This window comes from Bicyclus anynana, chromosome 8 (assembly GCF_947172395.1).
Source record: "Bicyclus anynana chromosome 8, ilBicAnyn1.1, whole genome shotgun sequence".
Taxonomy (NCBI): Eukaryota; Metazoa; Arthropoda; class Insecta; order Lepidoptera; family Nymphalidae; genus Bicyclus; species Bicyclus anynana.
The window spans coordinates 10,028,654-10,055,696 of NC_069090.1; the positions used below are offsets into that span (position 1 = coordinate 10,028,654).

The 27,043-nt window shown below is 35.8% G+C and overlaps 1 protein-coding gene across 3 annotated transcripts in view; it reads right to left on the reverse strand.

Annotated features, from left to right (window-relative positions):
• Positions 1 to 26,261, reverse strand: part of LOC112054918 (LIM/homeobox protein Lhx1) — an 80,184-nt gene extending 53,923 nt beyond the window's left edge. For 2 of the 3 annotated variants that reach the window (XM_052883120.1, XM_052883119.1), the window contains exons 1-3: positions 26,013 to 26,261; positions 16,779 to 16,968; positions 8,827 to 9,035 (exon numbers count right to left, since the gene is read on the reverse strand). In XM_052883120.1, the coding sequence (XP_052739080.1) occupies positions 8,827 to 9,035; positions 16,779 to 16,968; positions 26,013 to 26,028 (415 nt within the window). In that variant the 5' untranslated portion in view covers positions 26,029 to 26,261. The remainder of the gene's footprint in view (positions 1 to 8,826; positions 9,036 to 16,778; positions 16,969 to 26,012) is intronic. The other variant, XM_052883121.1, reaches the window with a different exon arrangement.
• Between the last annotated feature and the right edge of the window lie 782 nt (positions 26,262 to 27,043).

The following is a 27,043-nucleotide window of genomic DNA, read 5'->3' on the forward strand; positions in this document are numbered from 1 at the left end:
AATATCCGGGCATATGAACTACACGATTGACTAAGAAGTTCTTGGAACAAATACACTTGTCAAAGTTTATCTTGGGTTGAAAATAAACTTCATTCTCATCATCTTAATCATGGTATTGTTTTCATTTTATACAATTAGATAAAGGTACTTTTTGTTTATCAAAAGTCCTACGTATAACTTTCCTCCTTATTATAAAGTTTTCGTTTGACCCTTGTGAACAAATCAAGAGGATTTGTTTTTTTCAAGTTTTATTACATAACATCACGTGAGATTGTAGTCAAGGGTAAGTAACTTGTAAAAAAAAAAGTCAGTTTTAAGAGCGATATTACCATACCGTTATTCGTACCTATTTAATGAACTAGATGCTTCTAAAGTTTCCTCAGAGCACGACCCCAGAGCGACTACTAATAACTTACTAATAACCCCCCAAAAAGCTCGAACCAAATTACGCTAAACGCCGGACTTAACCCTCGAATCGTCGCCGACAATTACGGTTAATAAATAATAATTTAAATAATAAGCGTATACAAAAAGTTGTTGGGAGCGCCAGTTTACAACGAGCTTCGTCTGTTACTATATTGGGAACAAATTGTTCTAGCGCGTCATATTCGATAGTCCCAACTCATGTGGTCGATCTTACAAACGCTGCGCACGTCCTATAATGGCGACCGGCAACAATCGCGCGGCACAGACGATTATAACGATTATTGTCGATAACTTGTATCGACACCGGCTATTTGGTTAGTCCGTCGATTATCGATAATTTGCCCTCGAGGTACGCTCCTGACGTTGTAAATCGCTGACCGATTAGTTTTTTACCTGTTTTGATTGCACTACGCAGTTTAGTACACCTGACTACATATTTCCGATAAACGTAGCAAACGGCAACGGTGATTTCCTCATATGATACCTACCATATTTTTTAAAAGAAAAAGTTAGATTGGTATTTTAAATCGTATCTATGAACTAATATCAAACCAAAGGTTAACAATATATATCCAAACCATACAAGTATTTAGAAGAACATGTTATTCAGTTGATAGCTAAATGGTTTTTCTCCGGAAATGGAGAAACTTTGAAAAATAATGATTAAAAGAGGGAAGAGAAAATATCTAGCACACAGAGATTACTCAAAAATCAAGAGAGAAGGTAACTTCAGTCAATGCAATGGATGTGCCCTGCCAAACAGCAAAAGTCCAGAGGAACATTTCCTCATAAATATATGTACCTATGTATACAATTTATTATATAATAATATGTCTTCTAGCTCTATCTATGGCATGTGGAGTGAAAAATAGGACAAGGCTTTTTTTATATGGACGTTGACATAGTTATTTAGTTAAATATACACATAACGATTTAGTGTTATACGTTCCTGAATATTTGCACATTAAATTCAAATATCAATAAACTACTCATTACAATAAACCTAAAGGAAGCTAACGTGTAGGTACGTGTATTTTGTCAGATAGGCTTACCTACTACAAAGAAGAAAGAGGAAAGTTTTTCAATTAGTAAACACATGCAAGAAATGTTGATACAGATATACATAAAGTAAACACATCTATAAAATCAGAAATTTACTAAGATAATCTTGTAAGTGATTTGATACGAGTAAAACATTTATTGAAAATTATTCTAATACGTATAGTCGGGATGTATAAAGCCCGAGGTAACCGTTAAAACGCATCATCGCCAATGTTTTAGTAGCAATAATTCTATTCCACGAGTCCATATAAAATAGAAACTCGGGACTCGCGAGCTTTCAAAAACGCTACATTAAAAGATCATAAAACTCGAAACATAAACGTTTAGTGCTACGACTTTACGATCACGCTACCTATCGATCGTTTTAACGATAAATAAAAATTAATGGCCAGACAGGACGGAATCGCAGTGGCCATGTTAGAGCCGGCTATCCTTATAAGGTCTAGCCACATGGCTTAGTTCCTGTTATCGTACTGTGTTTTTAAAGAAACTTATTTGTTAAACCTATAGTGTGGCAAAATGCTCATAGCGTTCATGCTATGAGCATTTTGCCGCACTCACGAAAAAAGTTGATAATTCGTAAATCAATCGTCCGTTAAGTTTGCCAATTTTATTAGCTGCTAGGTATTATTATTTAATAGAAAACCTAACATAAGTGCGGCCGCTAGAAGAGGAGGCGGCAAATTGCTAAGCGCGCGCACACTAGGGTTAAGAACGCTAAAATCGTATAGGTATAGGTACGTCTATCAGAAAAGTACACAAAAGCATAACAATCAAAACACAAATACATCCTAATATATCCTTCAACACAGAATATCTAATCCTGCAACATTATAAACGCAAAAGTTTGAATGGATGTTTGTTACTCTTTCATGCAAAAACTATTAAATTTGGAATGGTGATAGATTAAATTTGCGATTAAGGCATAAATACTTTCTATGCCGAAATCAAAAATTGAAATTCGAAAAATATTCCGGCTCCCGCGGGATTTGTGAAAAACTGAGTTTTACCCGGACTATGTCGCAGGATCTCAAGATCATTTTTGCTTAAGGGATGAAAATTATCATATTTAATTAAATTAAATAAATTGGGTAACACATACCAGTCGAGTTGCCTTAAAATGTGCTTTTATTTAATATTTTAGACAAGAGAAAATATTTACAGAGAAAAAAGATTTTAACTTTTATTTTTTTTTAATAACGAAAAAAATACAAAAGAAAAAACCATTTATTGCAGGAAACAAAAAAAAAGAACCGCAAATTCTACCATCAAATTTTTTATTTTATTTTAATCGATTTCATTTGTGCAAAGACACGGGTATTAATAATAATCGAGTCTGAAAACACAGCCGCTATTAACTCGATCGGTCCCGTCGGCTGCAGCAGCCTCCCCCGCAGCTACCGGCGGGAGGGGGAAGGGGAGGGGGAGGCAAATAGGATTCTATCGCTCTCTTCCATTCCACGCTGTTCGCGTCCCGACTAGTGATGCGACGTGATCCATCATCCGACTACGTTACGACGTTCAAAAACATCGCTTTTACGAAATAACGTACCTATATTCTACTTTTTTCATGGACGCATAATTAACCGCGGACGCCCGTGTCGTGTGCCCGGGAAATCATATTTTTTTTCGGGATAAAAGTAGCCTGTTCTACTCCAACGTCAAAAATAGATTGATATGTCCTTAACGGAAGGATCGGAACTAAATATGAATGGAAACCTTGTTGATCATATTAACATTGGATTCTATTTTAATTATTTCTACCCGACTGCAAGAAAGGTTATGTTTTCACGCGTATCTTGTATGTGTGTATGTAAGTATGTATGTAGGTAATATTCTTTATTACCTCATATCTTCCAAACCGCTAAACGGATAGGTATACGTAATTAAGATATCGTTAGATTTGTCTTGAATAACCCAAGTGTTCTTAGATAGGTAAAATTAAAAAAAAGTCAACAGGACGACTGCGGGACGCTATAGATTCGAGGTGAAAAAAATCATTTTATACGATTTTTACGATATGGGTATCAAATTCAAGGGTTTATCAAGAAGATTTCAAAATGGTATATCATGGCCATATTAAAAAAGTACAATTACTAAAACGTTATTTATTAATCGCTATACAAAATTTTGGTGCGAGCAGGTTAGGCAGTCCGAATTAAATTTTTTTTTTAACTATTGATTTGTCTATCGGTTGGTAAACCACAAGCTTTTGGCATCTCGTCTAAAAATTTTTTAGCACGATAGTACCACGACAGTACCTACGTCACATCACTAATAGCGACATGACTGTAGTTATAACTATACAATTCAAATGAGATCTTATTGCCACAGGGTAAGGATTAAATTCCCTCGCCCTCGCAGTGTTTGCGGTTCAATGGTTTTGTTTACGTCTGTAATTTCGTGTTTTATACTTTTTTCTCAGTTGACATTCGTGTCGAGCGGAGTTCGTGAATACTTTTACTGAAAATGTAGTTTTCCTCCGGACATGAAAAAATGTGACATGAAAACTACGTTTTCATTGCACTGAAGGGAATTTCGCGAATAATAAAATTACTGTGGAAAATTTCATGAAAATGTTCTGAACTCTTATACTGTAGGTAAATATTTTTTGTTAAGAATTTTTTTTACTAAAATTGATTAAAATTTGATATTGTTAGATACTTATTTATATAACGATATAAACGAATTTATTTAAATATCATTATACATAATTGCAAAACTCCTGTCAGAGTAATTGTAAAGGTTTCAGTACTAAGCCGCTAAATCCATTTGGATGAATATATAGGTTTCGTGGAGAACCTGTTCCTTATTTCAAATGTTTTATTATCTCTTAATAAAAGCAAGATTGTAGTTTTCCGTCATCATCTGTTTTTAGAGACAAATACATCAAAAAACAACAACAAAACAAACAAACAAAGCTTTGGTAAAACCAAAAATTTTTTTTTGTCACCTTTAACCCTACATTCGCAGTTGGTTAAGGTGCCTGGTATAAACAGTTTACATTCTTTTATAGTAGTAGATGACAGAATAATAGTGGAAAACCATGGCTTAGGTATCACAAAACTATACTTAGGACCACACTCTAAAAGCACGTAGGCCTTGCGCCTGTTAACATCAAGCTAGCTGTAGCTAAGCTACATGTGATTCCAACTATACCCTTTATATTGGAATGCAGGTATCCTGCTTGGCGACTGAAATAAGTACAGTGGTACTTCCCCAAACAACCTGTCACAAATAGCTCTACTAACGCTACTAAGCCAATGATATATCCGCATAGATACGTTCCTTCTTCTGTCATCAGACTGTATGCCATTAAACATAATAGTTCGACAGTTGAAATTTTTACAGATGATGTATTTGTTTATGCGTGTTGCTGTAGAACCTAAGTTCTAAAAACTAAATAATATCTATAAATTTATTTAAGGGGGCTCCTATACAACAAACGTAATTATTTTGCCGTTTTTATCGAGTCCGACTTAAATTTGACCGGTCATTTATAAGGCTAGCTACAGATAAACTCCATTAATTCTATAAAGCACTGTGCACATTACAATTTATTAGTCGAGCCAAAGATAATGTGCACATTGCACACTCCGTTTCTTTTATAGAAGGGTCCCCCAGACCCCAGCCAAGATGGTTGAGCGGATACCCCGTCCCCTGCACGGCACGAGTATGGCCCGATAACGCTTATCAATCAAACACACGCGCAAGCTTCTATTACACTACAAAATGCGAGTAAAAGGATATTGCTATGGGTGCGTAGGGGGAAATAATCTTGCTTTTTTTAACCAACTTCAAAAAGTCTTTGTATTTAACTTTGTATGTATGTTGGACCACAATTGACTGAAAATTACGAACTGATTTTTATTGGGTTTTCGTTGAATGATTTTGAAAATATGCATTAATTTTGTCATCATTGTCATGATTATCAGCCGATGGACCTCCCAAAATGAGTCCCAAAAAGATGTTGAGTCGCTTACAACCAACGGAATCCTTGCGTTTGATTTAGTTAGTCTACGAGTAGGTACCTATTGTGGATTCGACCAATAACTGCGTTTTCTTAATCGGTGCGGAGTTTCCAATTCAGCACCTTGATAACTAGCCATCCATCCATCGGCTATTTGAACTATGCCCTCTGCTACGAGTAAGCTATTGGCTTGCTGAACTATGTCAATAACTTTGCTTATTCTGCGGATTTCCTCATTTTTGATTCATTCATGCAGTCACCTAAGTTCTAACGTACATAGCATACAAATATCTTTTTTGTTCAGGTCAGACGATACAACACCACCAGGTAGTAACGGTGATAACATAGAAAATATGTTCTCCGAGAAACGGAAAGGTATAGCTATACGAACTTATTGGTGACTCCACTTCCACATATTTTATTTTAAGATACTTTAAAATAAAATATGTGGAAGCGTAGGGTAGTTGAACAAACACTCGCGGTCCGCTGCGGGCTGTTTGTCTTGCAACAAATACGGGGCGCCCCGGATATTGTTTTTGTTTAGATTGGCTACGCTCTGACGCTTCTATAACATGTTAGCCTGGTACTTTGCTAACTGAGTTCAAAAAAAGATGAGTGTGGGTAAAGTGATAGATGGGAAGGTAATCCACCAATTTATAAATTAATGCTATTAGGTAGATATTTTTAATAAGGCCAGCTGGACCCCACGGTTCAAACTCCATAATTGGCTGCGGTATTTTACCGTCAAACTTGCAGCCTTGAAAGCAGTGGCTCTATAAACTATAGAAAGTAGACTCCTTAGATGCAAAAACGTAATGCCTACCCTGAAGTGTCATTACTCATTACCTACCTGCATTGGAGAAGGAATTTTCCATTTTGTTACCATATAGTGCTTCAAAGAATGAGGTTCGTCTGGCATGCAGGCTCTCTTTCAATGAAGGAAGAATCGTCTACTAAATAATATAAGTCCGTGTCAAAAACTGTTACAAACGGATAAGGACAGATAGCATCTCCCTCTCCCTCTTGTGCAGTGAACTAATACAGATAATATATGATATGGCAAACAAGTAATCGTTTCCACTAGCTAAACTAAGCCCCCGAAGGAGATTAACCGAGCTGATCCCCTGCAAGGGTAAAACGCGAGAGCTTTTGCTGCAAATACGTATAGGTGCCTACTCAACTCGTTTCATTTAACCGACTTCAGAAAATGACGTTGTTTTCGACCCTTAGGTCTATGTCTAGGTAATGTTTACTTGTATGCACTGTATGTATGATTTTGTAAACCTATGTAAGTTTTGTGAAAATTCTGCATTTTTGTAAAAACTACTGGATCGATTTAGATAGGGATTCGTTAATTGCATATTTTTAAGGACGGCAGTTAGTACTGTAAATTTTTCCATTAATAATTTTTAAATTAATAACCGGTACCACATGAGGCCCTAGAGATTTTGATTGATGACATTTTGACTCCACCACACCATACATTGCGAATTGGTGGGTTATGACCAACAGTAAAATATTTTTATTAAGACCCCAAAATGAATTCCAATTCGTGGGTATATCATATTTTTAACAGTCAATTTTGACTGTCAATTTTGACTGTCAATTTCAACATTCCATATTTTTCCAATCATTATTTGTTCGCGATTTCATTACAGCATTTTCGCGTTTTTCATTCCATTACGCTTGTCCCAATTTCCTGCGGGTATTTATTTACGCGTATTATTCCAGTAACAATGTCTAAACACAATTACCCTGTGCAAATAGACGGCGCCGCCGGCGAGCACATGTTGTGGGTAGGCGCGGGTAAACAAGACAACCAAATTGATAGCTATGCTACCCTCATATTATCAAAAAACGCTACACACGCGTTAAAAATGTATTAAAAATTGCTTAACAATAAATGTATACGTATATGGCATATTTTTTATAATATTTAGAACATCGTCATAAAATCATCACATAAAATCGACAAAATAAAACATGATATTCAAATCACGTAATATTAAGGATTTTTTACGCATAACTCTAATGATTAGATGTAATGCGCCAATTTGGCTATAGTTGATTGACCAATAGCCCTGTCTGCTTTTCTACGAGGCAACACACTGGAACAATGAATTGCTATGTAGGGTGATACTGCCACAAACCGCCATACGTGAGTCAATCCAGACCATTTAAACACCAAATGACAATTTAAACATGAAAAAATCTGTTTTAAAAATGATCATTAGTAAATTTAAAAAATCATTTATCTCATGGAATAGAATTGAACTTTTAACCAATATTTAAAACTAAAATGATAAACAAAGCCGAAGACGATACAGTAGCGTAAACAGAATACATTAAAACAGAGTACATACTAATCAACCTTCTAAAAAAACCAGTAATACCGGATCTAGTATTACTGACAGACGGAAGAACGAGAATACGGCTCAAATTACAGGATTATAATTAACAAAAGGTATCAAAAACTCAACAGGCCTTTTCAAAAATGTTTAAACAGATATCAAACCCACAATCATAATATTTGTACGTACTTTTGTATTTAATTTCCCTAAACTTTCGTGTCTTGTCTACACGGTCCGTCATTTTTTTACCCTCGCGTCAAGGTGTTGTCTACGACAAGCCGTAAAAAAATAAAAAAAGATGTCTATGGCACTACCGCGTGGAGTCGTAGCTAATGTGTAATGCGGTTGGGTTTTTGTCCAACGCCTTGATCTTTTTTGTTTCTTTTTTCTCTCAGATTCGGTTACGGTTCGTATTGATCGAGAAATCAGATTTCGAAATGGGTGCTCAGAATTTTATTGTTGCCACGATACGTTCTTAAACAATAAAAAACGCATTTTAAACTGAGAATGCAATTCTCACATGTCACGTTCAGAAATTGAAGGGGACCCTGGTCTGGTCGTGTTTTAGAAATGTAATTATTCAACATCGATTGGGTTCGACCTGAGGTGAGGACAATAAAAGACCTAATTTATTTTTTCGTACAGCAATATTACCTTCGATTGCAAACGTGATATCGTGTGTAGTTGTTTGATTGAAGTTGCGTAAACTATGCTTTTGATTTGAACCAATTTCAAACCAATTTAGTTGTTGACATATTTTGTAACACTGACCATTCGTGTGATAACTGAGGTCACTAAGTTTCCCTTCTATCAGAATTTTATTTTAAAGATGTCATCACAATAGAATCAACTATTATGACTTCTATTTATTAAAACCTAAGAACTTCCATAATTTTACGAGGCTTATCGGTAACCTTAATAAACTCATAATTACGACTTATTCCTGTAATGGTCATAAAATTAAAACATGAAGGTGTTAAAACTTAAAATTAAATAAAACACCAATAAAGTACTCACAATGCGTCGGCGCCTTCCCCGCTAAGTAATCCTCTTTACATATAAATTTGTTGTCGTCTAGCACGTACAATTCTTCACCAGTGGACAGTTGCTTCCTGCAGACTAAGCAGGTGAAGCAATTCAGGTGGAACACCTTTTCCCGTGCTTTCCTAACTAGATCTGATGGGGATATTCCGTGACCGCAGCCGCTGCATTTTGTACCGTAACGTCTGCAAACAATGTATTCTCAAGTTAAATAAATAATAACCTTTTTTTATTTTTATACTAGTGGACACCCGCGACTTCGACTTGGATTTCAGTTTTTCGCAAATCTCGGAAAATCCATGGATTTTTTCGGAATAAATGGTAGTTAAAAGCCCATATGTTAATCCCGGGTAGGTATTGTCTATCATCGTTTTAAATTTCAGTTAAATCGGTTCAGTACTGGCGGCGTCAAAAAGTAACAAACATCCAAAGGAACATCCATACAAACTTTCGCGTTTATAATATTTAATATAATTATTTTACAAGTTATTCTTGACTGTGATCACACCTGATATTACTAAAACCTCCTACGTAAATAAAAATTAAATATTGGTTTGCTTGTTATTTATGCATTCATAAACACATAATTCATAGCTCCATTGTGATGAAACATTGACGAATGGTTACCCGCACATGCCGGAAACTTTTCCAAATTAACAAGCAGCTTACAAAAGGTGTAATTTACAACTTCTACCGGGAAAACCAAATTAATAATGAAACTTGGTATAAAAGTAATGATATACAAACAAACTGTTATAACTAAAATATGTTTAAAAGAACAATTCTTGAATAAATGTTCTTGAATAAAGCATATTTTCAGATGTCAGAAACGGACTAGCCGAAAACTCCAAAATTAATAATAGAGCTTACGTCATATTTAAAAATAATAGTAACATCAATTATTGTAAAATTATTAATACTTAATATCCAATTGTTCGAATTCCACACAATAGCAGACTTTGCATAAAATTGCGTGATTTAAAATCATTTGTACTACCATTTTTGAATCGATTTTATTTGACATTGATGTCCAGCTGATTGCTAAAGACCAACCTTACCATAATAACCCATATAAATTGCTGCGGTCAGATTAAAAATCGTATAAATCGCCACCGTCTGCCAGATTTTATGTCAATCTATGATGAAATATTAATCGTAAACATAATTTAGACGCCTCTCAACATCATCGAGAATATCAGAGAGTAACCTATCGGAATATCGATAAAATATAATATTCACATTCGTTAACTGGTTTGGAGAATTATGTTAAAATGCAAATGTTGAAGATTATGCTCTGTAAAGGTTGATCCCGGAAGTCGGTAATAGACGGTAGCGAGCTTAATGAATATTCTCAACTAGCAAATCAAAATGCTTTGTACATACCGACCAACAAACTTTCCAATGTATTAACTAGCACCTGATGCTGACTTGCGTTGTATAAACTCGCTTATTGTAAAATTCAAAATATTAAATTTAAAAGCATTCATTATTCCGTGTAGATTAACTCATAAAAAGTTTTATCACAAACAAGAGAATGACTAAAACACATAAGCACAGTATACAATTTACTCTGACATAAGGAACAAAGTACCTATGTCTTACCTTGTACTATTATGTATTCTATGGTGTTAGTAAAATGAATATAAGAAAACAAAATCACAACATTTATAATTAAACAGATTAAAATTTATTATTTTAATTCATAATGTACAAAAAAAATGCAAATATAAGTCAAATAACAAAAAAATGTAAAACAACTACGTAGCAAATATAATATTACCTTAAATAATATTTTGATATTTTTCTTGTACCTACAATTAATTTAAACCAATGGGATGCCTGTATTGATAAATCCAATCCAATAAATAAACTGTATATTATGCATATTAATTTATTATAAAACACGGTTAAAACTCGCGTGATACAACGTCGGAGTATGCCCGAATAGTTTCGAACCCATACAAGGCCCTTAGTCATAAGCTGGTTCTTGCAACTAGGCACGATGTATATAATGCAGTTTCCAATCACTTGAAATACTATATTAAGTAAGTTGCATTTCTCACGCTATGTCACCGCTTTAATTAAACGTTTTCTTGTTAGTGACTTATTGTATTGATTGACAATGTACATTTTCATGGTTACACTAACCTAATTTGCTTATAGTTTTAACGATGGGGTCAAGTTTACAACCTTGTGTCATTAAACTAAAGAAGCAGTTATTTTTAATTGGACGCATTAATATCATCATAGAAGTATGCCCATTTAAAGTTTTATGACACTAGGCCGCGAATTCGTCAGGTTATTATACAATCAGAAACATTACTTCTAAATTACTTTATATCCCACATTTCATTTCATTAATTCGATTTATTAATTAGTTTGATGAAGATAATGGACGAATATTAAAACATATTGAAACAACCCATTGAATGTTTCTGGTATGGAATGAAATCAACATACAATAATAATATTACAAAAATAAATGAACACATATATTAGGACAATAATTTAAGACTTTGCCATAATATAGCCCAAAGAAACAGTAGCTTGTGTTATGGGTATTATATACTATATAAATACTAATAACAAGCCACCGAGATAATGGAAAATGTCCATCATACAAATACTTCGTAGTTATGAGAATCGAACGCACCAATCGACCACCTCAATTCAGGTATATTATAATTATCAATTTAATTAAATACAGTTGTATAGGTGCACTTGAAATAGCTTTTAACCGTGTATTTACACGGAAAAAAGAAAAAAAATTAAGTAAAATTATTATAATAACACTTAATTTTTTAAATAACACTTAAATCTTTAAATATACAGGCATATTTCAAAAACAAGATAGACAAATGATGTTTTTAAAATATATTTAACTTCAAAGTTCATGTGTAAAGAACAAATAGAATAATGTTTTTACTTTGAATTTTTATCCAATTCGTTTTTGTACGTACAGAAAACGTTGGTCTCGAAAATTTTTATTAGGCAGTGTTATAGATCAACCGTTTATGACAGACATAAAATTTAGAATTATGCGATAGCGGTGTCGGTAAGATTCGTGAGTAATGTTCGACGCGGTGATTTTTAGGTCAATACCAAAGCCAGGCCGCCGCGGTCGTGATGACAGTCGTTTTATTGACTCTTAACATGCAACCGGTCAATTGGCACCTGTTTTTTTTATTCATCTAGTTAAATCGAACGCAAGCCTGGTTAAATTCTTGACTTCGATACTAAAATGAATCGATCGAAACTTGTATGTTGTATGCTCATCCATATTTTTTAATGACTTTGCTTTGTTTTGCCTACAGCAAAGAAACGCTTGAATGGTCTTGAAGTATCTAATTAATGTTAAAACTATGATGGTATTTGTAGCAAAAGATTGAATATAATCTTTATATTATTTTATGCTAATTTCGCTATGTAAGTACATACTCAGTATATGACAAAGTAAAGACTAGAACTTAGTGTTTAATAGGTTTGCTCGATTAATAATAAATTACTGGTAAAAATGTAACAACAATGTATAAACATTAAACATGTTTTAAATATATTTTATTAAGTTCATCTACTGAAATTTTTAAAACTTTTGTTTATAATAAAACTCGATGTTCCAATTTGCCCTGGTCTACTCTAATTACTTAATTTTAAAAGTAGTTTTAAGACAATTATGTAATATCATAATAATTAATAGCCTATTTTTAACGGTCCACTACAAGGCCAGGCCTCCTCATTTAGTACTCCCCATTTACAAAATATGCAGCTTAGGCCCACCAGACGGCTCCGATGCGGGATAGTGTTAAATTCATTAACGACCACTATCAGATGTTTAGTGAGCCGTGATAGCAAAGTGGATATGACCTCTGCCTCCGATTCCAGAGGGTGTGGATTCGAATCCGGTCTGGGGCATGCACCTCCAACTTCTTAGTTGTGTGCATTTTAAGAATTTAAATATGACGTGTATCAAACGGTGAAGAAAAACATCATGAGGAAACCAGCATACCTAGAGAATTTTCTTAATTCTCTACGTCTGAGAAGTCTGCCAATCCGCATTGGGCCAGCGTGGTTCTCCCTCTAATTCTGAGAGGTGACTCGTGCTCACCAATGAGCCAATTATAGGTTGTTAATGATTACAACCTATAATCAAAATGAAAAGAAACCTTTAATCGAAATGCACGAGAGTTTTTTTAACGTAAATTAATTACAAAATTATTTACAATATATTTACGTAATTATTTACAAAACATCAATTTTTCTGATACAGTAGAATAAGACGTAGAAGTGTTTTTCCGTAAATATATTTATATCTGCAATAAAACGATTAAAAAAAACATTCAGGCCTAATTTAGCTTTTAGTTGTATCTGATAAATATATTTTTGTATCATCGCACTGAATTATTACGGAGCCCATTTGCATAAACGATGTAGGCTGCATGAATAAAACATAAGCCCGCTTTGGCGCGAACTGGCAATCCGCCATGTTGGTTTGAGAGTTGCCGCCAATTTTCAAATTGTTCGAAATTCGAATAACAATTCAATAACTGTTCCTTTAGTGTAGTGATTATATAGTTTCAGTATTAGCAAGTATATTAATCTATGGTGATTAGCCTGTTCGACAAAGGGTCATGAACTGGTCTTGAGTTTGAGTCTTTGTTTTTCAATATTAATTCTTCACAAGTTAGACTACAATCTCAAATGATGGTAAGTGATGATGGAGTCTAACCCAGGACCTCCGTCATTAAATCCACCGCGCATACCACTGCACCACGGAGGCCGTAAAAATTATTTAACTGGATTTTTAACTGGACGTTATGATTTAACTGGATTTTTTTTTTAAATTAATGCCTAGAAAGTTTAGTGGTTAACCTGATGTGATTATGAGTCCACGAGTCCTAGCTTCGAGCCAAAGCTCGGCCTAAAAGTTAAGCTTTTATTTATTCTAAGAAGTAGGTACTTACTACCTGGACTTAGGAAGTTGATGGTGTTAAGGCCCCATGCCTTGGAGAGCAGGTTTAGCCTTTGGTCTCAGTCATAATCACCAACATCTAATAGCGATTGTTTCAATCTAAACATTGCCGTAGTATAGGCTTCATGGGTACTTAATACAGGTTGATAATGATGCTTTTACTCACCGCATGAAGAAAATTGTAAAAAGTAAACCGCAAAACCTAATAAAAAAGGGTTTTCTGAAAATAATTTACAACAAAAATAATGCGAGTGTGTTACCCAGCGGAAATGACGTCACTTAAAAAGAGGAAACCCAAATGTCACCCAATGAAGTCATCAAGCAAACCGCTCACAAAAACGCAAACCCTTCCGTTTTTACTATCTACAAGTATACTGTTAGATCTGGTAAAAACTCTGGTTCCGTTTAACACTTTAAAGTTCCTACATCAAGAGGATCAACGTATTTAAAACAATGATAATTTTATATTTTATCATTGATTTTAAAGAAGAGGTGGGAGGAGAGGAGGAGAGATTAACACTTATTTTAAACTAAAAATTGTTAAAAAATTCTAGAGGCGCAATCAAATGTTGCTTGTATAAAAATATAAATATAATATGGGTTTGAGACACGTGATATTTAATTTCTTAAAATACACACAACTACAATAAAAAGTTGTAGGTGCATGCCCCGGACCGGATTCGAACCCATCACACCCTCCGGAATCGGAGGCAGAGGTCATGTCCACTAGGCTATTACGGCTCTCGATGTTCGACTACTACGCTAGTGTGAAGCAGCGGAAACACTCTAATAACTTAATAATTTTAGGCGCCATATGATTTAACCATTGTAGGCTTTTTTGCCGTAAAACAAACCCACATTTTAACTTGAAGTTGGATTTTTTTCCAAAGGCAAGGAATAAAATTACACAAAACAAATTCTTTGATAATTTCTATCTATCTAATAGATGTGTGGTTTTGGTTTTAGAGAAAAAAAATCAAGTATTAACGTTGGTAGAATCTAAAGGTTACGCCACGTTTTTTAGGCAGGGGCGGACTGAAACAATGTTACTAAAAAAAGACAATTCCTTTTCTTTTCACATGATAAGTAATTGTAGGTAGGTATATTACTCATATATGGGTTTTTAGATGATGCTAAAAGGGAATCTTTGTAAGGTTTGTGAGGGACGATACCTACCACTTTTTGGCTTTCACAAAGTTTTTTTCGTTTTTAATGTCCCAGAATTACTACACTGCCAAGAAGTTTCTACATTAAATTATAACGAACTTGCTATCCTACCTTATGGTTTCATTACTATCTGATGATAATGTTGGGACTCTTACATTGAGCCCCTTTTTTGGGTGTGCTTAACACCACAAAAAGAGGACAGAAAAGCAAAATTGTTTAATTTTTTTTCCGTTTACTTTCATGAAATACTTATTTAAGTTATATTAATTTATTAAACATCACCCAACTCACATTAATAAATCTTTCTACATTTTATGGGACCAATTTAGAAATTTTTCCATTCAAAAAATATACCTAATTTAAAAATGATCTTATAAAAAAAAATTTTAGTAAAAATTAGGTAGTAAGTAAGTATTTTAAAAAAAAACTAAATTATAAGGTAACAAACATTAAAAAAAATAAAAACCTCTTGATTTTTTAAATTAAACTAATACTTATTTAATTGAAAAATAAATCTTGCTTATTTTGGCATCTTTGTACCTAAGTATTACTTATGTATTAGTCACAAATGGTAATCTTTAAGTTACACATTGTAAAGGCGCATTAATTAATTGTTTTTGCATTCGCTGTTCCAATGACTGCTTCTGATGATGCTATGTTCAAGTCAGTCACTATCATTCATATCTTATATAAAATCAACGCAATGTAGTTTTAAATGTAGGACGTCGTATCTTCTCAGATCTTTTTCGCAACTAAAATTCCTACATAATTCGAAAACAAGCATTACACAAAACGATACAAAATCGTCATTTATAACAAAGAATCACTTCACACAAATGATAACAAATCTTTTGTCTGACTAAAAAAAAAATGTAATGGATTATGCACTGTGTTTTTATTCTGTTTTAAAATGAAAATTGATTTCGTTAAGAGCCACAAAACGTGAGGAGTTCTTCTGTCTAGATTTTGTTCTTTCCAGTTTGCGACATTACACGTCGTCTTGCGCTATTTTTGTTTTTTGTCGGCGTTTTCTGGTTATTTTTTGTTTGGTGACTTTTGCAAGACAACAAAGCGCTTCCTTGGCGTTGTAAAAAAGTCATCTAAAGAAATCGTATTCGAAGAAACTACTTTTTGGCCGTGGCGAGCCTACAGTGTCTACCGATTCGCAACGTCTTGCGTCTTCTGCGTTACAAAAAAAACCCGAAGCGACTGTGCACGTTTTTTTATTAATACCTATTAACTTTTCTTTTCATCAATCTTTAGTCACGCGGGTTTGCTCAAGAATAAGATGATTGCGTGGTGCAATAAAATTTTTGGATTTTAACACCCTAGAGTAGATAATTGCGGTTAGCTACCAGAATCAAGAATTTTCGTAAATAAAAAAGTTGAGCATCTCATCAATATGAAGCTACTCACGGAAAATTCATCATCATCATCATTATCAGCCGATGGACGTCGACTGCTGAACATAGGCCTCTTGCATGGACTTCCAAATAAAACGGTCTCGAGCCGCCAGCATCCAGCGGCTTGATGTCTTCGGTCCACCTAGTGGGGGGTCAACCAACACTGTGCTTTCCGGTGCGGGGTCGCCATTAACTTGATAGTAATGAAATTGTAAAAATGTTTTACGGATCCTGGGCTAATAGGCACCACAGCTCATTTAGGGTGTAAGTGCGCTGAGCGGCCGCCGGTAGACTTTAATTCCTAAACAGACGAAGGCGCGGGTGTCGGCTAGTGTATAATAAAGTCAATAAAAATGTGTCGTGTTTAAAAATAATAAAAACAAACTCACCTAAAGAAATCATTCCTACAAAAGAGTTTGTTATCCCTGGAGTAGCACTTGTCGGCGAGCGGCGCGCGGCAGTCGGCGCAGCGCACGCACGCCGCGTGCCACGCGCGCTCCAGCACGTGCAGCAGGAACTTGTCCAGGATGGGCTTCTCGCAGCCGGCGCACGCCATGGCGCCGCCCGCCTCGCCGCGTCCTGCGGACAACCGCTGCCGTTAGCGACCGAGCGAACTCTAGCATAGCGGGAGAATCGTCTAACTATCCTAGCTCCTAGCTCCTAGCGTCTCATGCAACTATTCCACGTTCTGCACGTGCTACAGCGCGCGCACACCGCGTGACACGCGCGCTGCAGCACGTGCAGCAGGAACTTGTCCAGGATGGGCACGCCATGGCGTCGCCCGTCTCGCCGCGTCCTACGGACAACCGCTGCCGTTAGCGACCGAGCGAACTCTAGCGTAGCGGGAGACACACATAACTATCCTAGCTCCTAGCTCCTTGCGTCTCATGCAATGTTCCACATGCTGCACGTGCTACAGCGCGCGCACACCGCGTGACACGCGCGCTCCAGCACGTGCAGCAGGAACTTGTCCAGGATGGGCACGCCATGGTGCCGCCCGCCTCGCCGCGTCCTGAGGACAACCGCTGCCGTTAGCAACCGAGCAAACTTTATTAGCTTAACAGGAGACTCATCTAACTGTTCTAGCTCCTAATAGCGTCTCTTGCAACTCGTTCTCAGGTACACCAAAGAGAGCTAGCTGAAGAGTTTACTAACTTTCCTGGCTTCAAGCAGGACAGTGGACACTTTCCTAATTTCCCAACATTTTTAGTAACAATCCAGATCCTTCCGGGTTGGAAGGAGCTAGCTGGAGACTTCCTTTCCTAAGTTCCCCAGCTTTTAGCTGGAGACTTTCCTATCTTTTCTAGCTTTTAGCTGGGGAATTTCCTAGCTTTTACCTGAGGAAATTTCTAACTTTCCTAGCTTTTGTCTGGAGACTTGCCTACTTTTACTAACTGCTTTCGAGGCAAGTTGACGTAACCAGTAGATGACCCACCTGATGCTAAGTGGTAAGTCATCGCTATCACAGGATATGCTGGTATAAGTGTATGCTAATTATTGGGCTTTTATTTCTTCTTTTTTAACCGACTTCCAAAAAGGAGGAGGTTCTACGTTCGGCTGTACGTATGTTTTTTTATGTAGGTATATCCAGCGATATTTGTGGACCGATTTAGAAAATTATTTTTTTATTTGAAAGCGTATTTAAGGTCAATACTTCCAGAGATTGAGTGGTTTTAAGAAAATTAATATTTTATTAATGTACTAGCTGACGCGGCGCGGTTTCATCCGCGTGGTTCCCGTTCCCGTAAGAATACGGGGATAATATATAAAACTGTGGGGTCCGTGATATTTGCCTGTACCGTGGGATTAGAAAAAAATTGGTATGTGTATGTATATATAGGTATAGGTATGGAAGATTGGAGAAATGTTTCAGTGCTCCGTTTTATCGCACGCTGGTAGGTAGCGAACGGCTGCACCATAATAGGATTGTGTTTTACGATCGATAAAGCTTAGTTGAATAAAGTTTTATTTGCATATGTTATTGCCGGCTATGTTATATGTACTTTCGCATATAAAATGTAGCTGCTTTTGATGTAGGTATGTACCTAATGGACTGTTGTACCTACTAATTTAACTCGAAGGACTAGCGGAAGGGAAGAGCCTCACGACTTAGTCCGCGTGGTAGATCTTTCATATAATCTTTCGTCTATTAGTATTGCCATACAACGTGGCAATACTGCCAGCCTTCTGGACACTTTACCAATTAACATCGATTCGGATGAATGCTACGTTCGATTATACGATTATTATGTATACGATACGACTATTCTAAGTCTTTAATTTTCATTTCTATTTCCTTTTTTTAATTATATTGTTCTTTGTTTATTTAGGTAGGTAGTTAATTTATTTAAGTATTTAGTTAGTTTTAGATAATGTAAATGGTTATAAGTGATGAATAAATAAAAGAATTTCGTCCACTTTCCATCTATCTATTTCACATTACGCCAGCTACACACGGTCAATTTTACCTTCAAGTCTATAGCGTGGTTTTGAAAAATAAATAACGAAATTAGAAAACATACCTAATCAATCACACAACAAAATATCAAAATATGGTATTTAGATATTTTATGAAACTTGATTGTGATGGCGTATTAGGTAGGTACAATTTACAAAAATACTTCTTTAGAGCCAATCATGATACCTAATTTACCATATACCATATAGCATCATATTATTAAACACTAGCGGACGCCCGCGACTTCGTCCGCGTGAAACTCGATGTAAACTTTCAACTACCCCTACCCTACCCCTACGCTACCCCTACCCTACCCCTACCCTAACCCTACCCTACCCCTACCCTACCTGTACAATATTGGTTTGTAGTAGATGCTATGTATCAGAGATGGCGCTGTATGTGAAAAAAGATTTTCCCACTTTTCCTGAATTTTCTTTGCTATAAACCTCATGGAGCCCGAGACCTTTCCAACGAATGCAAAACCGTGGAAATCGGTTCGTGTGTTCTGGAGTTATAGCGTCAGGAAGGAAAACCCGACTTATTTTTATAGGTATAGTAGAGAAGAAGAAGATTAGATTTATCGTACCCAACTAATCTGTCATTTAAAGACTTTACTACGAGCAAGCATGGTAATCATGTACTATGTAGATACTTATGAAAATTTAACCTAGAGGTAAGAGAATAGAGAATAGAGTAAGACACGTAATATTTATTTAAAGTTAGGCACAGTTTCCCACACTCAAAATTTTAATTCACGAAACAAAAATATCACAAGTTTAAAACACATTGTCCATGTTGTCAACTCGAAATCTTTTCACTCGTTTTATGACTTTTTTCAAACAAACATTCTTTTTTTAAAACGATCAAAAAGTTGACATTTATTGGCTAAATTTATGAAGGTCGCGGCGTTGCCGTCGTCGGTTCGTATTCCATATTCAAATCTGAATGTCCGATTGGTCGCGCACCATTTGGTGCGATGCGTTTAGAAATGTCTGCCGCGCGATTTACTCGATTTACCTACAGTGGTCATGGTTATGCACTGATGCGTATGATTTTGGATGAAATATACTGCTGTCACGCTACTTAAGATTTACTTTTTTACGACGGATTATAAAACCACAGACTAGTTAGGTAAGGAGGTAGGTGAAATAGTTAAACATCCAAGCCTACTTAAGTACCTACTGCCTAATAATTACACAAGTATTTATTCAATGGTTGACTTCATTTATTAGTCCATCCAAGTGCTGTAATGGCGACCCCGCACTAGTAAACGCAGTGTTGGTCGACCTCCCACCAGGTGGACTGACAACATCAAGCGAGTCGCAGGGATTCGCTGGATGCAGGCTCAGGATCCTGATTTTTGGAAGTCCCTACAAAAGGCCTATGTCCTGCAGTGGACGTCTATCGGCTGATATGATGATTAGTCCATCTCCATAATATTTAGCCTAATTTAATAGCAGACTATAGGGCCAGAGCAGACTAAAGATAGACCTCCAAGAAAAGGGGATATGGATCTTAGACCTACCACTTGGCTCAAATGTGAGTTGACGAACTTAGGGTGACAAAGTTGTTTATCGATCACTATCAAATGTTAAATAAGGTATGAAGGAACAGATGAACACACGTACCTATACCTATTGATCAAAATCATATCGTGTTAACTGCAATGATATTTTTTCTAGAGACAGGGCACTTGCGCATCAAAACTGAGGCGGACAAATGTGCATAATTGTCTTAATCTCAGTTAGTCGCTATTTAAACACATTATACCTAAATATTGTATACAATGTCGAGTTGTGCGTTCAGAAAGTGTAAAAACTATATATGCATAAATATATACCTACTTAATGTAAGTAAACACAAAATTGCGCATAGGTATGATGCGCTCAGTGTAGTGGCTAAATTTAGATCAAATTATGCGATTTTGCAAGTATAGTATAAAAAAAATATAACCCGACTACGTAGAAAAGGGTCTAAAAAGAACGAAACAAGAAAATATTTCAGATTGAAATAGAGAAATGCATAGTAACATAAATGGTCACGGTGGAGCCGTGGTCAAAATGGTGCAGTGCCCAGTGGAGTAGTTGAGTTTGGAACACTTTTTACCAATGATATTAAATACTGATAGATGTGTTACTAGTGCATGAAAAATGAGGCGCTCAAAAGAGGAAATTTATAGTCAACTCAATGTCAGTTATGGTCAACAACAAACGTTATTTAAACAAATAATACCTAAATATTAGATTATATATAAATATTAGATCACTTTTAGTGGTAAGGTCGCCTTTTGCCTAAAAAAATTATGTGTTCTTTTGTTGTTTTGTATATATTATAATAAAGTTATAATAAATAAATAAATGAATATTGTAGCCTATTATGCGGATCACTTTTTGCGGTGATTTTGTAGGGACGTAACATATCTAATAGTATAAAATCATTGAATAAATCATACGCCATAAACACCTCTATTACCTTCTGTAGTCCTAGTCAGGTAAAATCACGTTATGACTATACTCTTGTTAAAATTCTAAATCCTCCTTAAGTGAAATCACAAACCACATAAATAAACTTGTTAAAAGTTTAAAAACTTGTAAATAGATTTAAAAGTTAATCGGCTCACGTGAAAGTTAGTATGGTGATCGCCTCACGCTTACCAGAAATGCAACGGGGCCACGGATTATACGAGCTTATTTACAAAGTATTAACACGATCATAATCTGTGGTTTTACCTCAATATTGTGAACATATATTGGCATCGAATTTTAATACGTGTAGAAATTTTTAAAGCAATAATTAGGTGGACTTCTAAAATAACTGTATCTCACTTGAACTTGATTTAATGTTAGAATTAGAGGGTTAATGGTTTAGGGAATATGTCTTTTAATCAATCATCACCATTAACAGCCGATGGACGTCCACTGCTGGACATATGCCTCTTGGCTCTAGCATGGACTTTCAAATAAAACGGTCTCGAGCCGCCAGCATCCAGCGGCTCCCTGCAACCCGCTTGATGTCCTCGGTCCACCTAGTGGGGGGCACCTGTCTGTCTGTCTGTATGCCTGTCGTTCTGTTTGTCTGTTACCTTTTCACGGCTAAACGGCTGAACCGATCAAGATGAATTTTGGTTTAATAGTAAATGGGACCTTGGAGCAAAACATAAGAGACCTTAACATCAAAATAGAAGGAGATAAAATAGGGGTTGAAAGTTTGTTTGGAAAGTCCTTCATATTTAGAGTTACAGTTTTAAATATTCGTTCATAACTCATGAATAAAATTCAAAATATAATGTAGTTCACGAATTTTTAAAACTCAACCCGTAAAGTGGTGAAATAGTGGTTGGAAATTTACGTTGATTTCCACGTGGACGAAGTCGCGGGCGTCTCCGTCTGTGCTACTAGGTACTATAATTATTATTATGGAAGTAGGTATAGCACAGACGGACAAACTTTTAGCATTTATAAAATCATTGAAAAAGCTCCGACCTATTTACCTACCTACTCTTATGTACTTAGGTAGATACCTAATAGAAAAAAATAACTAATCCACAACTTTTCCACATCCTGTCGTAAATAACGTAACTTTACAATGTGTTAACATTCTGTAGTATTGAATGTTTGTTTTCCAATTACGCGAAAACCGCTGAACCAATTCGCGAAGGATCCGGGCCGGCTAATAAGGCTCATACTGATGCCCTATTATCTGACCACAGCATGTGGTTGAAAACATTGTTTTTCTAAAGAGCTTCAGGTGTAGGAAAAATTTAATAAAATAAAGCCTTGAAAAACCTTGTCGGTATAGCGGTTAACCTGGTCGCATACGGATTATGAAATATTAATTGATATGAGTATTGAGATCGTTACACTTGTATGGAGGTTGAAACAAAATTACAAATATCTTTGTTATTTGTGTTACGACTTACGAGTACGAGTTTATACTTCATATAGGTACCAATTTAATAATAAATTCACATTGGCTTTGAAAAGTATCAAAATACTTGGACCTTGCTCACGAGATTACCGCCATGTGGAATGTTGAATCAACTATTATTGTTCCGATGGTTGTTTCAGTCTATGGTCTTATAGCGAAAAGCTTCGACCAACACCATATGAAGCTTTTGCTTAACTGTTGGATCAAGAGTCGGATACAAAAGGCAGTGATTCTTAAGACGGCGCGTATTGTGAGGAGGTTCCTCACTCTGGAGCCCTGACCACCGGTTGCTTGGGCACTCAAATGTACCGCAGCGTGAGGGTGGATTTTTTTATAAATTTTTAATAATGTTTTGTATTTTATATCTACTTATATTGTTAAAAATTTAAAAAACAAGTAATAAATAAATGAGAGAAAAAATTTCACATTGGATATAGGTATATCTATGGATATAGGTATCGCTAAAATGTATGAATGTTCATCTAATTTAAAAAAAAATTAATTGATTTTAAAATTATTATAACCATATTTGTTCTATAAACAATCTTCGATTTTTATGTATTAATTACCTAGCTATTATTGAAATATATATTTTGAAACCTTGTCATAATCCGTATTGCATACGAAATTTTCAATTATTTGACTAATTGAATGTGCCTATACGTACCTACTCGTACCTACCAAGGAAACACGGAGCTGTCTTACTTAAACACTTTTGTTTATAATTGTACCTACGCAGACAACTATCACTGGTTCAACTTATTTGCCGGACTCTATACCTATGTAAGTTCTTGACAGACAGTTATGAAAAAATTACAAAAAGCGGATTAAATTATACAAAATAACGTCTTTTATCCTAAAAACCATTTTTTTAAAGTGCTCCGTTGTTTGACAATAACAATTTAAAAAAGGCATTATAAGAAGTGTGCCATTTTTAATCCATGCCTATCCCGTAGGTCCATCTATAGTTTTTAAGCTATCTTCTTACTGTTTTTTACCGTAAAATCTCATAACGCACTTCTTCTTTGGATTACTTAAAAAAGCCCCGGTTAGGATTTCCTCTATGAAAATTTAATTAAGTATTTATAGCTACTAAGTAAAAACATGGACTCTACTACCTACCTGCCTAACTACCTACTACCTAAGTTCATAGGTAATCAAGCTATAATACCTATAGGTATATAGGGTAACTAAAATCAACAAACTTGTTTTTTTTATTATAGTTATCCTATTTTTAAGAAGAATTATTTACCTCAATATTAGCCTAATATTAGGTAACTAGATACCTATGTACTGTTCTATTAGTTTTGCATAGCAATCGATTTATAGTAGGAATAACACAAAAAAGAAATCACTACATTGGTAGTTCAACAAAGTCGCTTTCTCTGTCCCTAGGTATATCCCTATGTCTCTATGTAGGTAGGTATGCTTAAACCTTTAAAACTATGCAACGGATTTTGATGCGGTTTTTTTATAGATAGAATGATTGAAGAGGAAGGTTTATAAGTATAACCTACTTCGGCTGCGCACGGGTTCTCAATAATAATATAAAGGCGAAAATTTGTATGTAAGTGTGTGTATATATTTGCCTCCTTTACGCTGCGGCTACTGAGGCGATTTGGCTGAAATTTGGAATGGAAATAAATTTCACTCTGAATTTAAAAACTGTGATATGTTTTTAAATTCAGAGTTCACATCTCGGAAAAATCCATGGTTCCCGTGGAATTTGTAAAAAACTGAATTCCACGCGGACGAAGTCGCGGGCGTCCGCTAGTTAATATTAAAAAGTGAACTTCTTTATAATTTTGGGTAGGTGAGCTGCGATAGCCCAGTGGATATGGCATCTGTCAAATCCGGTCCGGTCATGTACCTACCTCCAACTTTTCAGTTATTTGCATTTAAAGAAATTACTTAGGTATCACATGTCTTGAACGGTGAAAAACATCGTGAGAAAACTTGCATACCTTGACGTGTGTCAAGCCTGCCAATCCCCATTGGGCCAGCGTGGTGGACTATTAGCCTAACCCCTCACATTCTTAGACTCGTGCTCAATAGTGAGCCGAAATAATGATGACGATGATTTAGGTACCTCGGTAAAGAGAGTTTTTGTAACCTTTCTCGATAAATGGGCTATGTAACACTGAAAGAATTTTTGAAATCGGACCTGTAGTTCCTGAGATTAGTTCCTGAGATCGTTCAACCAAACAAGCAAACAAATTTGCTTGTTTGGTTGAACGCAACAACTACAACTTTATAATATTAGTACCTACTTAGCTATAGATTTGACATTATTGAGACTTCGCCTAACAAAGTAGGTCTAGGAAGGTAGGTATCTAGTATCTACCTACCTAGTACTTATAGCGTTTATTGCATAGGTATATTTACATGATAATAATGTTATATAAAACATTAGCTTATAATAATTACATTAAATTTAGAATTTAGACCGTCTCTATACGACTAACGCTACATAGAGACAACGCCGTCTACATTAGGCCTAAATAGTGAACTAAATGCACACTAAATAAACTATAAACACAAATAATAATTAAAATACTCATGAATACTTATATGACGACCAGTATATTAACGTTTTGACCCATAGTAGAAGTTTAATATGTATTGAAAGGTAGGTAAATAAAGAAAATTCTAGTAGCTAAATAGGTACCTATGGGTAGAACTGTACCTAGGTTGTATAATTACCTAGTGTAATTTAGGTATGTACCTAGATATGTCCCTAGGTATTGATGATAATAATTAGTAAAGGAATTATTTGTTGACCTAAGTATCAAGTATTTCATGCCTTCCCTCGACCTAATAGCACAATACATCTTTGCTTACATCCCCACGGATATTGTTCTTTGTTTTGATTACAGTAATATTAGTTAATATCCCACTATTGGAAGCCTATCTTGAGGATAATACCATGGATCTTCCACTATACAGCTTCAAAAGTTAGCAGATGACATAAGACATAACCTACAAAACCCCATCGAGATCTTAAGTTTTCTATACTGAGATAAATGCAGCTTTTCCAAAGAAAATTACGCAGCATTTTCCGTCACCTTATACCTAATGTTAAAAACTTGTAAATTAGAGGAAAGCGATGGAGTTTACATGTCATAAGTTTTATAGAAGTAACTTATATTCGAACCGACAACCCCATGGTGAGGGCCGACGCGTTCTAACCACTGGACAGTCGCGGGTAATAATAAAAAAAAGAAACAAACAAAACAACCTCCGTACGTCGGCATCGCTGATCTTTGATCTGATCTAATCACATTCAATGTTCAATAAAAACACGGTTTAATAATTCTGCCAAAATCCTATCACGAGACACTGACTTTTACCAATGTGGTGCTGATGGAAGGGGGGGTGGGCCCCCCGTCCTGCGGCTAAAAATCCCGCCACTTCGGCTCACGTCACTTCACTTATCAAGACACACCGCGGATCGCGCGCGACTCCCGACAGCGATCCAACACGCGCGACTTCCAAACGCGTACTGATCACAAAACCATAGCTTTTCCATCAAAACGCGCACCAGACAAGGACGGGTATACAAATAATCGATACACAAGAGCGAGAGGGAAAGGGTAGCGTTTTGAAACAGGCGTGGTTCAAGTGAGCGGCCACTCGCATCGAGGGGGTGGCGCCATGTTGTATATTTTTCTTTATTTTTTCCTCCGTGCGTGTTCCGTGTAGTGGGACTTCGTTTTGTGGGACACGTGCGTTGGCAGTAAATTTAAATTGCCTTGTATCGGGTAGCTGTGTAATTATAGCCTGGATTTTTCGGTTTCTCATCTAGGTTCTTTATAGTTCGGTTGTTTTGACGGGGGGCGTGCGAGCCGTGTTTATGTAGATGCTCGCCCGCCTTCTGAGGTTGAAGTTCTATTATTTTTTTGTTCTGACGTTTTCAGATCCGGCGTGTAGGTATTTGAGCATGCGTTTTCAGGGAGGTATCTACACTTGGCTCTCTTGAGACTACCTCCTACTGCCTATTGTTTACACTAAGCGTACCTACCTAATATTATGTAGGTATTGTTAGCAACGGTGTAGGTACAATGTTGTACTTAAACTGCAACCAGTATAAATACCTATATATAAATACTTACAAAATCTTTACCTACGATGTATAAATATAATAAATACCTATAATAAATACCTACCTAATAAATAATAAATATCTATAATAAATACCTACCTACCTATAATTTTATATCTGCAAATGGAAGACGATCATAGGGAAAAATAAAATAGGCTCATTTATCT